At 47.2% G+C, this 14,078-nt stretch overlaps 9 protein-coding genes across 9 annotated transcripts; 6 read left to right on the forward strand and 3 right to left on the reverse strand.

The window, feature by feature from the left end:
• Positions 1 to 310: 310 nt before the first annotated feature.
• On the forward strand, positions 311 to 1,561 carry PICMEDRAFT_14993 (hypothetical protein). Its single transcript, XM_019160626.1, has one exon. The coding sequence runs from the start codon at positions 329 to 331 to the stop codon at positions 1,238 to 1,240; it is 912 nt and encodes a 303-aa protein (XP_019020674.1). The 5' UTR covers positions 311 to 328; the 3' UTR covers positions 1,241 to 1,561.
• PICMEDRAFT_71106 (hypothetical protein) lies at positions 1,304 to 2,791 on the reverse strand (the record flags this gene model as incomplete). Its single annotated transcript, XM_019163829.1, has 1 exon — positions 1,304 to 2,791. The coding sequence occupies one exon, from the start codon at positions 2,789 to 2,791 to the stop codon at positions 1,304 to 1,306; it is 1,488 nt and encodes a 495-aa protein (XP_019020675.1).
• A 313-nt stretch (positions 2,792 to 3,104) lies between these two features.
• Positions 3,105 to 4,561, forward strand: PICMEDRAFT_14997 (hypothetical protein). Its single transcript, XM_019160627.1, has one exon. The coding sequence runs from the start codon at positions 3,160 to 3,162 to the stop codon at positions 4,450 to 4,452; it is 1,293 nt and encodes a 430-aa protein (XP_019020676.1). The 5' UTR covers positions 3,105 to 3,159; the 3' UTR covers positions 4,453 to 4,561.
• A 56-nt stretch (positions 4,562 to 4,617) lies between these two features.
• PICMEDRAFT_14998 (hypothetical protein) lies at positions 4,618 to 6,097 on the forward strand. Its single transcript, XM_019160628.1, has one exon. The coding sequence runs from the start codon at positions 4,730 to 4,732 to the stop codon at positions 5,915 to 5,917; it is 1,188 nt and encodes a 395-aa protein (XP_019020677.1). The 5' UTR covers positions 4,618 to 4,729; the 3' UTR covers positions 5,918 to 6,097.
• Positions 6,091 to 7,007, reverse strand: PICMEDRAFT_14999 (hypothetical protein). Its single transcript, XM_019160629.1, has one exon. It carries the CDS (start codon positions 6,945 to 6,947, stop codon positions 6,195 to 6,197), a length of 753 nt encoding a protein of 250 aa, XP_019020678.1. The 5' UTR covers positions 6,948 to 7,007; the 3' UTR covers positions 6,091 to 6,194.
• A 335-nt stretch (positions 7,008 to 7,342) lies between these two features.
• Positions 7,343 to 11,161, forward strand: PICMEDRAFT_71110 (hypothetical protein; the record flags this gene model as incomplete). Its single annotated transcript, XM_019163830.1, has 1 exon — positions 7,343 to 11,161. The coding sequence occupies one exon, from the start codon at positions 7,343 to 7,345 to the stop codon at positions 11,159 to 11,161; it is 3,819 nt and encodes a 1,272-aa protein (XP_019020679.1).
• Positions 11,162 to 11,421: 260 nt separating this feature from the next.
• On the reverse strand, positions 11,422 to 11,952 carry PICMEDRAFT_71111 (hypothetical protein; the record flags this gene model as incomplete). Its single annotated transcript, XM_019163831.1, has 1 exon — positions 11,422 to 11,952. The coding sequence occupies one exon, from the start codon at positions 11,950 to 11,952 to the stop codon at positions 11,422 to 11,424; it is 531 nt and encodes a 176-aa protein (XP_019020680.1).
• A 337-nt stretch (positions 11,953 to 12,289) lies between these two features.
• PICMEDRAFT_71112 (hypothetical protein) lies at positions 12,290 to 12,808 on the forward strand (the record flags this gene model as incomplete). The annotated part of the gene is made up of 1 exon (XM_019163832.1): positions 12,290 to 12,808. The coding sequence occupies one exon, from the start codon at positions 12,290 to 12,292 to the stop codon at positions 12,806 to 12,808; it is 519 nt and encodes a 172-aa protein (XP_019020681.1).
• A 298-nt stretch (positions 12,809 to 13,106) lies between these two features.
• PICMEDRAFT_18820 (hypothetical protein) lies at positions 13,107 to 13,937 on the forward strand (the record flags this gene model as incomplete). Its single annotated transcript, XM_019162088.1, has 2 exons — positions 13,107 to 13,252; positions 13,427 to 13,937. Coding segments are annotated over 2 exons (657 nt in total), but the record flags the coding sequence as incomplete, so codon positions are not given.
• Positions 13,938 to 14,078: the final 141 nt, after the last annotated feature.

Consider the following 14,078-nt stretch of genomic DNA (forward strand, 5'->3'; position numbering starts at 1 on the left):
CTTCAGGCGTCCTTTTGTCCGTTACCGTAGCTTCTCTTGAAAGGTCAAGCGTGCTTGCAGAAGAGAACAGCAGCAGTAGAACACACGAACAACATACGAACAACACACTGCCTATAGAACCAGACAGAAGAAAAAGCCCAGGCAAGGAAAACATGCCTCGCTCTTGTACGAAAAAGACGGGGCGCACTCTGTTCTCCACCGTGTTGTATAGACGCTGGCCACGCCGGCTAACTTGCTGTGTGTTCTTGGGATTGCATGTTGAAAGTACGTGCACAGCTTGCGAGGTGTTTAGATTCTTTGAAAGAGGAATGGTCTGCATCCGTATAGCATGGAGGAACGAAAAGATTCAACAGCACGGCATATCCGCAGCTTTGGAGACCTCCATTTGGCAGCTGCCAATGTGTACGCCTGCATTGACGTGTACGATTTGTTCCGCAGAGTTGTAAACATGATTGCTTCTCTAGAGTACTCCTACATGTATTTGGTAGTGTTGCGGTCGGTGATCACAGAAGCTCCGCAGAAAAAGCTGTTGTGTAGCAAGTGGCACAAGCTGGAGAAAAGCGTCATACAGGTGCCCTTCCGGACAACTGTAGATGTGCTAACAGATGTTACATACGTCCCTCTTCTCAGTCGTAACAACTGTGAGATACTCAAAATACTGATACTACGTATGAATGTCGGCGGCAGCGGCAAACGGATGCAGGATGAAAAGGAGGCCGAGAATGACGAGAAGGAAACTCCAATGCCAGTATTGTTGCTTTCTCCTTCAGTCGACGAAAGCCATTTCATGCCACCCGTAGAGCCTGCCGAGGAGTTTACTGGTAAATCGATCTTCAAGTCCAAGAGAAGGCCCTTTCAGATAAGATGGAACCACGAGGGAGAATATGACATTGGCAGGTTGCACAAGAAATACGGGAGCAATCTCACTGATGACGATCTCGATATACTTACCGACCAGTTTTTATGGCCATGTCTCAAGCTCACTCCCGCCATGTCGTTACTAGACAAGCTCTCGGTCATCCTCACGGGCTATCTATACTCGGGAGAGCTGGAGTCTCACACATTGCAACGGTTTTGGGAGGGAAGAAGCCAAGCTGCTCTGACCAACAATGAAAACCTCAGAAATAGCAAAATCCCTGCCGTTGTTTTCGAAGATCTCGATTTCAAGACGGCAGAAGCTAGTTTGACGGAATTGAAGCTGAGAATGACCGCCAAAATGAAAGAATTCGAGGACCTCTGACCGCCTCCGTTTATTTGCTAATAAGATTCAGTCTATAGAAATATGTATATCACATCGTTCGTCCTATACACTCTGTAACTCCTTGATAAACTCGCCAACTTTGTCGCCTTTGCGCATCAAGGACTCACCAATGAGAAACCCGTAGACGTTTTGGTCAACATAAGACTTCACATCTGCAGCACCGCTGATGCCGCTTAAGGCCAGAAACACCAACTCTTTTCGCTGCTCTGCCGTGATGCCAGAAAGTACACTAGTGGTGGTATCCAGGTCGACGTTGAAGTCTTTCAAGTTTCTGTTGTTGACGCCGATCACCTTCGACCCGACTTTAAGAGCCACGGCAAGTTCATCAGAAGTGTTCACCTCGACCAATGGCTCGATGTCGAGCGACCGTGCGTACTTGATCAATTTGGTGAGCTCTTCTTCAGTGAGCATTTTCACAATCAAGAGAACTGTGTCGGCACCAGCAAGACGTGCCTCAAGAATCTGGTACTCGTTGAAGATAAACTCTTTCCGCAAGATGCACGGTCTCTCTGTGTCGTTTTTGGCAGAAAAGATGTCCACAGCCTTTCTGGCCATCTCCAGATCCTCGAGCGAGCCTTTGAACCAGGTTGGTTCGGTCAAAACGGATATCGCTGCGACTCCTGCGTTGGCATATCTAGACGCCTGTAACGCAGCATTTGCCTCGATATCGATGTCGCCCTTCGATGGGGATGCACGCTTGATTTCACTTATTATTGTCACTTCGCCCTTGGACGTGAGTGCCGAGAGTTTTGAATGAAAATTCAAGATGCTTGGAGCCAACCCCAGTTTGTAGTAAGTCTCCAAATCTTCCAACGTCCGGCCAGGCTGGAGGGCAGCAGCTCTCACGTCACTACGGCGCTGGTTGTATATCTTGTCCAATATCGACGGCTTGACGGTCGTGCTCGTCAAGGCCTCGTTGTCTTTCCAGTAGCCACCCTTGACAGATAGGATGTTCTTCACCATCAAATGGCCCTCCTCGGTGAGAATACTCTCCGGGTGGAACTGGACGCCTTCTATGGTATACTCCTTGTGTCTGACACCCATGATGATACCGTTTTCAGTCTGTGCAGTCACCTCGAGAACATCAGGTAGCGACTGCGCAGATCCTGCTAGTGAGTGGTATCTGGTCACCGCCACACCCTGGGGAACGTTCTTGAACATCCCCTTGTTGTCGTGAGTAATCGTAGACGTCTTACCGTGGACAATTTCGCCCGCGTACTCGACATCTCCGCCAAACACCTCGTAGATGCACTGCTGTCCCATGCAAACACCAAAGATCGGTAGCTTGCCTTTGAAGTATTCAATCACGTCTCTGGAAATGCCCGCATCCGTCTTCGGATGGCCTGGACCGGGCGAGATCAATATGAGGTCCGGACTCAGTGCCTCGATTTCCGTCAGAGTGATTTTGTCGTTTCTGTACACCGAAACCTCGGCACCTGCCTGGCAGAGATACTCGTACAAGTTCCAGGTGAAGGAGTCATAGTTGTCAATCATGACAACATGTTTCTGTCGTTGTTCTTCGACCGTCATTGCAGCTGTTCCTGGTATATAGCTGTTTGGTCTTTGTGTCTGTGTCTGTGTCTGTTTCGACTCTTTCGACTCTTTCCGATCTGAAAAGCTCCACCCGGATAGATCAGCCTCTAAGACACACCAAGCTCCCTGCTGATGTATGACTCAGTGCTTGAACTTGAAACTTTCCCACAGATAGGATGACTGTGGGAGAAAACCGTTTCGAGGAAAAAGGGAATTCCGCCGATCGGCCCAGTGCAGCGGAAAAAAGACGGTGAAGGCCCGGACCGATAATGGGCCTGCACTACGGGCCACAGACAGGTCAGGGGTTGACAGGAGGGCGGCAGGGCCGAAACAAGAGGCAGAACTGGTGGCAGACAAGCGGTACAATGTCTTCTCGGTACAGGGTGGACTATTACCTTAAGGAGCACCGCAGAGATGAGTTTATTGAGTGGATCAAGTCGCTTTTGGCTACGCCGTTTGTCTTGTATGCGGTCAAGCCGAACTTGACGGTGACGGCGGTGCAGGACCTGATGATTAACTCGGATGCGGCCCGGCGGTATGCGGAGATCTTCCATGACATTGAGAAGCTTGTGCTGGACCACATCGAGATGACGCGGTTGGGCACTCCGGAGCAGTCCCGCATCGTGCAGTTGGTGCCGAGCATTGGCACATTTTTCACTCCGTTGCCGCTGGAGCAGGCGTTCTACATCCAGGACCAGCGGCGGGGCATCAGTATGCGGCGGCTTGTGGCCCCGAGCTTCAACGATATCCGGTTGGTGCTCAACACGGCGCAGATTTTGCAGTTGTCGATGCCCTTCCATGAGAAGGCGGACAACTCGCGGGAAAAGCTGCTAAAGCTCATCACCTTCGACGGGGACATCACCTTGTACGACGACGGGAAGAATTTCGACCCGAAGTCGCCGCTGCTCGAGCATATGTTGACGCTTCTGCGGAAAGACATCATTGTCGGAATCGTCACCGCGGCCGGGTACCGGGACGCTGCCCGCTACCACGAGCGGCTTGCCGGTCTTGTAGAGGGAGTTCACGGCTCGGACTTGACCACGACGCAGAAGCAGAACCTTCTTGTGATGGGCGGCGAGGCAAACTTCTTGTTCCGATACAAGGACGACATCGAGGGGTTGGAATTCCAGGAAGAGGAGTCGTGGCTGTTGCCGGACATGAAGAAATGGAAGCAGAGCGACATCCAAACGGTCCTCGACTTTGCACAGGAGAACTTGGACAACCTCGTGCACAAGCTCTCGCTTCCTGCAACGACGATCCGCAAGGAGCGTGCGGTCGGACTGGTCGCCCTGCCAGGCGCCAATTTGATCCGGGAGCAGCTCGAGGAGGTCGTGCTCAGGGTCGACCACAACCTCCGCCAGTTCCAGCCGGCGAAAAACATCAAGTGGTGTGCTTTTAACGGCGGCAGTGACATCTGGGTCGACGTTGGCGACAAGAGTCTCGGCGTCCAGGTCCTCCAGCAGTTTCTCCAGCGCAACGACGGCCAGCGCATCGGCCCGCAAAACACTCTACACGTCGGCGACCAGTTCAACGCGTTGGGCTCCAACGACTACGCCAGCCGAACGGCAGCGGCAACCGCTTGGATTTCCAGCCCGGGGGAGACGTGTGCCTTGCTCAAGGACTTGATTTGTTTCATTGATGAATGGGCCTCCTACTGAATCATTGATAGATAAGAACCCGCTTATGTAAAAAAAGAGAAAAAGACATTATGTAATCTAGCATACACTGCGCTAATGTAGATTGTGCATCCAAATAGGTACTCACTCAAATTCGGTATCAATGCATCCCGTCTGTCAGATAGTGCATGCCGAAGACAACTTTCCCAGTGGCCTGAACGCATTGTCCTCCTTCTTCGAAAGCTGTTTCAAACAAATTGGGCAATTCTTTCACACACTACTGCTCAATATGTTCGGATTGCTACAGTCTTTGGCCTCCATGGCCTCCATTGCATACCCTCTTTACCGGACAATTACACAGTTGACGGCCTTACAATCGTCCCGCAACAATGCACTTGCCGCCCTCACGGACACGATACCGCTCTACAGAAAAGATGCTGAGTTGTTACAGGAATCGCTGACCTACTGGATAGTCCTAGCTTTCTGGTTCTATTTCACTCAAATAACGCCAATTGCCATCCTTCTTAAAATATTGCCCTTATCTTCTCTCGCCATCCTATATTTCCAAATTTGGTTGGGGTTCCCTATCATACCTCTGGCCAACAACGTGAAAGTTTCAGGAGCTTTCGTCATTTATCACTACTATTATGATAACAACATGAGAAACCTCACGTTCGTAAAGTCGAAATTCACCTCTGGTTTAGGTATATTGGGTGTTTACATATGTGAGCTAGTGAAAAGGCTTCCCTCTTCGGATGTTTTTTTCCGGATTGCCGGAGTGAATGTTGACTCATACGAGAAGTACTTCAAGGAAATGAGCAGCCCTTCGGATAAGAGGAGTGCACAAGAGAACATTGCCTCCGCAGTTTTTGGGAATGGGAATGCGGAGTCCAAAATTGGCGGAATTTCCCAATATTTGACATCCTTCGTAACAGGCTCCACTTATTCCAGCACAGTTCCAGAGCCTAGCAGAGGTTTGGCAACTGCCAATGCTGAGAATAAACCTCCTCAACAAGCCGCAAATGATTATATTCGGAACACAGACACTACGTTCATATTATCCTCCTTGTTTGCACCCTTCGGTTACAACTTGGAAGGGGCGCAAGTCGCTGCATCGGCCTCATCTTCGTCCTTTGCATCGGTGGTGTCGCAAAAAGACTCCAAGACACCATCTCCGACCCGAAGTTTTGATGATTTTGCAATTGTTAGCGAGAAAGATCTGCTGGAGGGCAGCGACCTGAGTGGACAAATGTATAAAGCCAAGAGAGCCAACAAGTCCAAAGATCGATTATCAAGCAAAGGCAACGACTCTCCCTACAACTCAAGCACATCTTCGTTTGAGCCAAAACGTCAAGCCAGCAACTTGAGTGACGTGGGTACTGTGATTGATGAGACGTCTGGACTGCTTGCTCCCGAATTATCCAAGCAATCCTCTACTGTGGGTAAAAAAGCCACCTCTAGATCAGGATCTAGGTCGAGTTGGTTCAGAACATCGTCAAGAGGTTGATCTGGTTGTTTTTTGTTTCTTGGTTCGCTTCGTTTCTCTTCTTTTCCTGTGACGATTTATTCTAAAATTATCTTCTTATCCTATATACAATTACGATTATACTATTTCTTTTTTTTTCCATTCTTTTCCGTTGCGTTTGATTTGTTTGATACTATTTTACAGACTTAATATTTGTTATCGTCGTTGCATTATTATCAATGTTCTATAATAATATATGTACAGAAGAGGTTACAAAGTCATATATATATGTATCATCTTATATGCTTGAATGAATAAATCATAATTGTATGTAAGAAGAAATGAACTTTTCGGCTTCAAGCTTCTTCTTTGCAATTATGTCTTGATCTTTTGTGTTTTTCATTTGTCTCTTAACCACCTTAGGAACAAAGTTCATTGGTCTTGGTTGCTTGTCTATAATACCACCAAAAGCTTTACTTGGCTTTTCAGCATCGGAATTGATTGCGTTGGCTTTTTCTTCCCTGTATCTGTTCAATTCTGATGTGAGTTCCTTCTCTTGTATGTATTCTTCAGACTCTGCTGGCCACACAAAAGGATCAATTAAGTCCACAGTCATCTTCTTTATTTGTGCCTCTCTGTATCTACTACCGTACGGAGCAGGCATACTTCTGATGAACTTACCTGGCATCAAGGCAGACGTGATATTCAAAACTCTGAGACCGTATATGTGGTATAGGTAATCTCTCAAGTCTAGCTTGTTGAAAGATTTCGGCACAATGAACTTCGCTTGATATGGGGTGTGCTTTGCGTTTGGTCTTAACAGCTTTATAGTTGCAAATGGAAGATAGATTGGTTTCGAACCCGGCACAAAATTCGGTTCGTCGTTCTCCAAAGCATCACGCACTAGCTGCACAATTCTTTTTGATCTCAAAGCACGCTGGTCGTGTGATTCCTTTGGCTTTGGCTTTGGTGCAAATGGCTTACGATATCCCATGATGATTGTACGCACCGAAATGTGCTGGAACGAGTTGCTGTTTGTTGCGTGGGAACGCAAGACGCGTACAGGAAGCATACTGGAAAGCATGGATGTACTTGACTTCCGCCTTGTAGCTTTTTGGTCTATTGAAACAGCTCAATCTTCGAGATCCTACGCTTCTACATGGTCTTTCAAGATGGAAAATCAAAGTCGATTCAGCTTAACTTTCACCATCGAGAAAAAATGGTGGAGCACGCAGGAAAAGCCGGGTAAAAGACTAAGGGCCGTCGATCGGCTCAAAAGATAGTTGACGAGAAAAAATTGTGCTCAGCGAAAATGGAAAAGTTGAAGTTTTCAGTGGAGGCAAAAGAGAGAGTGTGTCTGTTTGTTGTAGAACACAAGTTAGCTTGTGGAGGGGGGCAGAGGACTTAGGCCAGTGGGTTGGACAAGCGTTTACCGGGAGCCACCAAAGCAGCAAAAGCAGTATTACGATGTCATATGATGAGTCTGCTTATTCCCTTGGAGAGGATGATCTTATCACCACCGAAGATAGCTGGACGGTGATTACATCATTTTTCGAAACCAAAGGCTTGGTGTCTCAGCAATTGGAATCGTTCGAAGAGTTCATCGAAACGTCGATTCAAGAGCTAGTTTTGGAAGACAGAAAGTTGATTTTGGATCAACCTGCTCAACATATCAGTGAAGATGACGACATCAGTAGAAGATATGAGATTACATTTGGCGATATTTTCCTTTCGAAGCCTTCTCAGACCGAAGCAGACGGTACCACTTCGACCTTGCTACCTCAAGAAGCACGTTTGAGAAACTTGACATACTCTGCGCCTCTCTATGTCGAGATGAAGAAGATGGTGAAGGAAAGTATAGACGATGAAAACAGCCAATCTTCTCAAGTAAACTGGTACAAAGAGGGTGATATTTTCAAGTACAGAGCAAGACAGTTGGATGAGTTAGAGCCTATTCCTAACGCTTTTAACGACGACGATGATATTATTGTGGATGAGAAGCACAACACTAAAATTCACAGAAGTGGGGCGGAAACACAGACCATTTTCATTGGTAAAGTTCCAATCATGTTGAAGTCCAAGTTCTGTACGTTATATGGCTTGTCCGAGGAAGAATTGTACCAAATCAGAGAATGCCCATTTGATATGGGTGGTTACTTCATCATCAATGGTTCCGAGAAGGTTTTGATTGCTCAAGAAAGATCTGCTGCAAATATTGTTCAAGTTTTCAAGAAGTCTGGTGTTTCCCCAATTTCACACGTTGCCGAAATCAGATCTGCTCTTGAAAAAGGTTCCCGATTGATTTCCTCTATTCAAGTTAAGCTTTCAAGTGGTGGTGCCTCCAGTTTCAAGAGTGGTGGTGTCGGTCGTTCGATAAAGACAACATTACCTTATATTAAAACCGATGTTCCAATTGTTATTGTTTTCAGAGCTTTAGGTGTCATCGAGGATGGTGATATTTTACAACACATTTGTTATGATGATAACGATTGGCAAATGCTCGAAATGTTGAAGCCTTGTATTGAAGAAGGTTTTTTGATTCAATCTCAAGAAGTTGCATTGGACTACATTGGTAGAAGAGGTAATGCCGTTGGTATCAAAAGAGAAAGACGTATTCAATTTGCGAAGGATATTTTACAAAGAGAGTTTTTACCTCACATTTCGCAAGATGGTGGGCATGAAACAAATAAAGCCTACTTCATGGGTTACATTATAAACAGATTACTCTTATGTGCACTAGAAAGAAAAGAACAAGATGACAGAGATCATTTTGGTAAAAAGAGATTGGATTTGGCAGGTCCTTTATTAGCCAATTTATTTAGAATTCTATTCAGAAAACTCTCACGTGATATCTACAAATACATGCAAAGATGTATCGAACATGGTGAAGATTTCAATATTGTGTCTGCTGTAAAGTCTACGACCATTACTTCAGGTTTGAAATATTCTCTAGCTACAGGTAATTGGGGTGAACAGAAAAAGGCAATGAGTTCCAAGGCAGGTGTTTCTCAAGTGTTGAACAGATACACATATTCATCCACATTATCACATTTGAGAAGAACTAATACACCAATTGGTAGAGATGGTAAGCTAGCAAAGCCCCGTCAATTGCATAATACCCATTGGGGTCTTGTCTGTCCTGCAGAAACTCCAGAAGGTCAGGCATGTGGTTTGGTCAAGAATTTATCTTTAATGTCTTGTATTTCTGTTGGTAGCGCATCTGAGCCAATCACCTACTTGTTAGAAGAATGGGGTTTAGAACCAATTTCAGATTACGACCCGCAAGAGCATAAATTATCAACAAGAGTTTTCCTTAACGGTGACTGGGTTGGTACACACAGAGACCCAGGTATGTTGGTTGATACCATGAGACAATTACGAAGAAGTGGAACTATTTCAGCCGAAGTTTCGTTGATCAGAAATATTAGGGAGAGAGAATTTAAAATTTTCACAGATGCCGGTAGAGTTTACAGGCCATTATTCATTGTTGATGATGATCCTGATAGTGAACGTAAGGGTGGCTTGAAATTAACCAAGGAGCACTGTAGAAGAATTCTGGATCGTGAAATTGAAGAAATTCCACAGGATGATGGATTTGATGAGAATGGTGACCCATTAGACCCGATTCAGAGAATATATGGATGGGATTCTTTATTAGCAGAAGGTGTTGTGGAATATTTAGATGCAGAAGAAGAGGAAACAGTCTTGATTGCCATGTCTTCAGAAGACTTGTCGCCAGTGGATGAAGAAGATGAAATGAAGGATCTTGAAGCTGATCCAGCCAAAAGAATTAAGAATCATATCAACGCTCATTCTTTTACTCATTGTGAGATTCACCCATCCATGATTCTAGGTGTTGCAGCTTCGATTATTCCATTCCCAGATCATAATCAATCCCCAAGAAATACATATCAATCCGCTATGGGTAAGCAGGCTATGGGTGTGTTTTTGACTAACTACAATGTTAGAATGGATACTATGGCGAACATCTTGTACTATCCTCAAAAGCCATTGGCTAAGACACAATCTATGGAATTTTTGAAGTTCAGAGAATTACCTGCTGGTCAAAACGCTATTGTGGCAATTGCATGTTATTCAGGTTATAACCAAGAAGATTCTATGATTATGAATCAATCTTCTATTGATAGAGGTTTGTTCCGTTCTTTGTTCTTCAGATCTTACATGGATCAAGAAAGAAGAAATGGTATTTCTATTGTTGAAGAGTTTGAAAAGCCTATGCGTTCTAATACATTAGGTTTCAAGGCCGGTACATATGAAAAGTTGGACGATGATGGATTAATTTCTCCTGGTGTTAGAGTCTCCGGTGATGATATCATCATTGGTAAGACTGTCCCAATTCCAACTGATACTGAAGAATTGGGTCAAAGAACCAAATATCATACTAAGCGTGACGCATCTACCCCTCTAAGAACAACCGAAAGTGGTATTGTTGACCAAGTGTTACTAACCACAAACGCCGAAGGTTTGAAATTCGTCAAAGTTCGTATGAGAACTACGAAGACTCCACAGATTGGAGATAAGTTTGCATCGCGTCACGGTCAGAAGGGTACCATTGGTATCACTTACAGAAACGAAGATATGCCATTCACTGCCGAAGGTGTTGTTCCAGATTTGATTATTAACCCTCACGCAATTCCATCGCGTATGACTGTTGCGCATTTGATCGAATGTTTGTTGTCCAAGGTGGCATCATTGAGAGGTTATGAAGGTGATGCTACGCCATTTACCGATTTGACTGTTGATGCTGTGTCGAAGCTTTTGCGTGAAAACGGATATCAATCACGTGGATTTGAAGTGATGTATAATGGACACACTGGTAAGAAGCTGATGGCACAAGTTTTCTTTGGACCAACGTACTACCAAAGATTAAGACACATGGTGGATGACAAGATCCATGCACGTGCCCGTGGACCGTACCAGAACTTGACCAGACAACCTATGGAAGGTCGTGCCAGAGACGGTGGTTTGAGATTCGGAGAGATGGAGAGAGATTGTATGATTGCGCACGGTGCTGCTGGGTTTTTGAAGGAGAGATTGATGGACAGTTCGGATGCGTTCAGAGTTCATGTTTGTGGCATCTGTGGATTGATGAGTGTGGTGGCGAATTTGAAGAAGGCGCAGTTCGAATGTAAGAGTTGCAAGAACAAAACCAACATCTACCAGATCCATATACCATATGCTGCGAAGTTGCTTTTCCAGGAATTGATGGCAATGAACATCACGCCAAGACTCTACACGCAAAAGAGTAGTTATACTGTTCGTTGAAGGAAGTAGAAACGATCGAAAACTTAAAAGACGAAAAACACAAAAAAAGACTAACTAAAGAACTGTAATGTATATAAAAAAATTGTAACAAAGCTTTTTAAAATAGAAAAAATATTTACTAATTGGAACACTACTGGTGGGAGCAAGAGTGTGTGAGTGTGTGGTGGCTGTCTTGTTGCTGAGATTTATTAGTCTATATGAATAGATGTATATATATACAGGGTTGCTGACGATGCGTGTGGCCATGCGCGATGGCAGTCCTATAGCTTCTTCTCTTGGAGAAGCTTGTTGAACTCTTGCAGCTGCTTCTCTCTCGTGATGCTCTCCTCGAGGGCCTTTTCCACCTGCGGGTACTCGTCCGCCCAGGCAATGATGTTCTGCTGGTACGGGTGCTGGGCGCCGTCAAACACCTTCAACCTCGCCAGTCTCTCCTTTCTGTATCTGTTCTTAGGCAGCATTCTGCTCACGGCTCTTCTCAGCACCTCGCCGTAGCCGTAGTCCCGGATGATCTTGTCCATCGGGGTCGCCATTCCCGACCCCGGTCTCGTGGTGTGGCTCCAGTACGTCTTGTCCGAGATCTTCTTCCCGGTCACCTTCAAGTACTGGCAATTCGAGACCACCACGTAGTCCCCGGCGTCCTCGGTGATGTGTGTGATCGGCTTGTGCTTCCCGATCAACGCTATGGCGATCTGCGAGGCCAAACGACCCAACGTCCGCTGCTCGTTCGAGAGGTCCACGTGGTGCCACACACGGGCAAACCCTAGTCCCGCCTTTCCAATCTGGTTTGACATGGCGTGTCTATACTGGCTGTTTCCGATTGTGCTAGCTCCTTGCTCCCTTTCCAACTGCTTCGTCTCTGCTTCCTTCACCCTGAAATGGTCTTCCACATGGACGGAGACTGGAAAAAAATGCCCGGTTCCACGGCACCCCGCCCATGTACTCTGTGTACACGCGCGCAGTGCCGCCGGTCGCGGCTCTGCGACGAAAACGGACGTGCTCAGTGAAGAGACAGCATGAATCGAGACGGTGAGCAGACGATGAGGCCAAGGTCGAGAAGCGGAGCAGAGGGCAGCGGCAAGCAGACACGAGCGAAGAGAAGGACCAGCAGGCACTGCGGAAACAGACAGCATGTTTTTCATCAAAGACCTTGCGCTCAATCTCACACTACACCCGTCGTACTTCGGTGCGCAGATGAACGACTATCTTCGACAGAAGCTCTTGACCGACGTGGAGGGCACGTGCACGGGGCAGTTTGGGTACATCATCTGCGTGCTGGACAGCGCCACGATCGACGTGGGCAAGGGCCGCATCATCGCCGGGAACTCCGGGTACGCCGAGTTCGAGGTGAAGTACAAGGCGGTGGTGTGGAAGCCCTTCAAGGGAGAGGTTGTGGACGGCGTCGTGTCCAGCGTGAACAACATGGGCTTCTTCGCCGACGTGGGCCCGTTGAGCGTGTTCATCTCGAAGCACTTGATTCCCTCAGACATGAAGTACAACCCGAGCCACACCCCGCCGGCCTACATCGGCGAGGACCAGGTCATCATGAAGAGCTCCAAGGTGCGCATAAAGATAATCGGCACGCGTTCCGACGTCAACAGCATCTCTGCCATCGGCAGCATCAAGGAGGACTACCTCGGGCCCCTCTAGCGTCATCTGCGTCTCTGTCGACCCTACGTCGGCTTCTATGTCAAACACTGTGTACTATTATTACCGCCATCTGTCTAAAGCTGGAAAAGAAAATGTCTCATCGGCTGCGCTTACGTAATATCGAGCCCTCCTTCCGCCCCTTCGAGCCCACAGCACGGCTCTGCGGACATGAATCGGTGGCTTAAAGGCATCCTGTTGGCTGACTTTGCCTCCGTCCGTTCTTCTGCTGGTCCACTTCTGTTTGGTCCTTGCACACGCATACGCATACGCATTCACTTACACAACGCACAGAAACACAATGTCTGCCAGCATCAACAGATCGTTGACCACCATCAAGACCGAGCTTGAGTTCCTTTTGGAATCCGAGGTCATCTCGGAAACGCTGTACGACCACATCATTGCGTCGCTTCCAGAGCGTTACGTGAAGGGCATGCCGATGAAGGAGTACAGTGGCTCAGTCACCTCCACCACCACAGCTACCCCCGCCGGGAACACCGCCTCGAGCACTACGCTTGACCCTCCCTCGATCGCCGTCTCCAAGGCGCCATCCAACCAGTCCAGCGCCTCGCTGGCGGCACCACCGGGCCCTCCGCCATCACAGAGAAGAACGTCTGTCAGCTCCACAACCAAGGGAGAGTACGCCGAAGCGATCTACGACTACGCCCCTCAGCAGTCCGATGACCTCAAACTTACCCGGGGTGACAAGATCACCGTTCTGGAAAAAGTCTCCGACGCATGGTGGAAGGGCTCTGTTCACGGCAGAAGCGGGATGTTCCCAGCAAACTACGTCAAGCTGTACTCTGAACCTTCGGATGACTCCAGATCAGCCGTGAACGTTGCACCTCCTCCTTCGTACCAGCAGTCACAACCTTTCTATCAACAGCCACAGCAGCAGCAGATGCAGCAGCCATACTTCCAGCAGCAGATGCAGCAACCCTACTATCAGCAATCACAGAGCTCGCTCAACATTCCAGGACAGATCCCGGTTGGCCAACCACCAATGCAGCAACAGCCACAGCAGCAGGGCCAGCATTCAGGAACGTTCAAAAGATTCGGATCCAAGCTGGGTGACGCTGCGATCTTCGGTGCAGGTGCAACCATCGGTAGTGACTTAATCAACTCGATTTTCTGAATAGGATTATTTTCTTCTTGTGCTTTCGTGCTTTTGTGCTCCGTGCTTCGTGCTTTGAGCTCTTTTTCCCTTCTCGTTCTTTTGTTCGTTGTTGTTCTTTTACTCTTACTTTCATAGAAGTAATTATCCATCTTACAC

The sequence above is a fragment of the Pichia membranifaciens genome (genome assembly GCF_001661235.1).
Source record: "Pichia membranifaciens NRRL Y-2026 unplaced genomic scaffold PICMEscaffold_1, whole genome shotgun sequence".
NCBI lineage: Eukaryota > Fungi > Ascomycota > Pichiomycetes > Pichiales > Pichiaceae > Pichia > Pichia membranifaciens.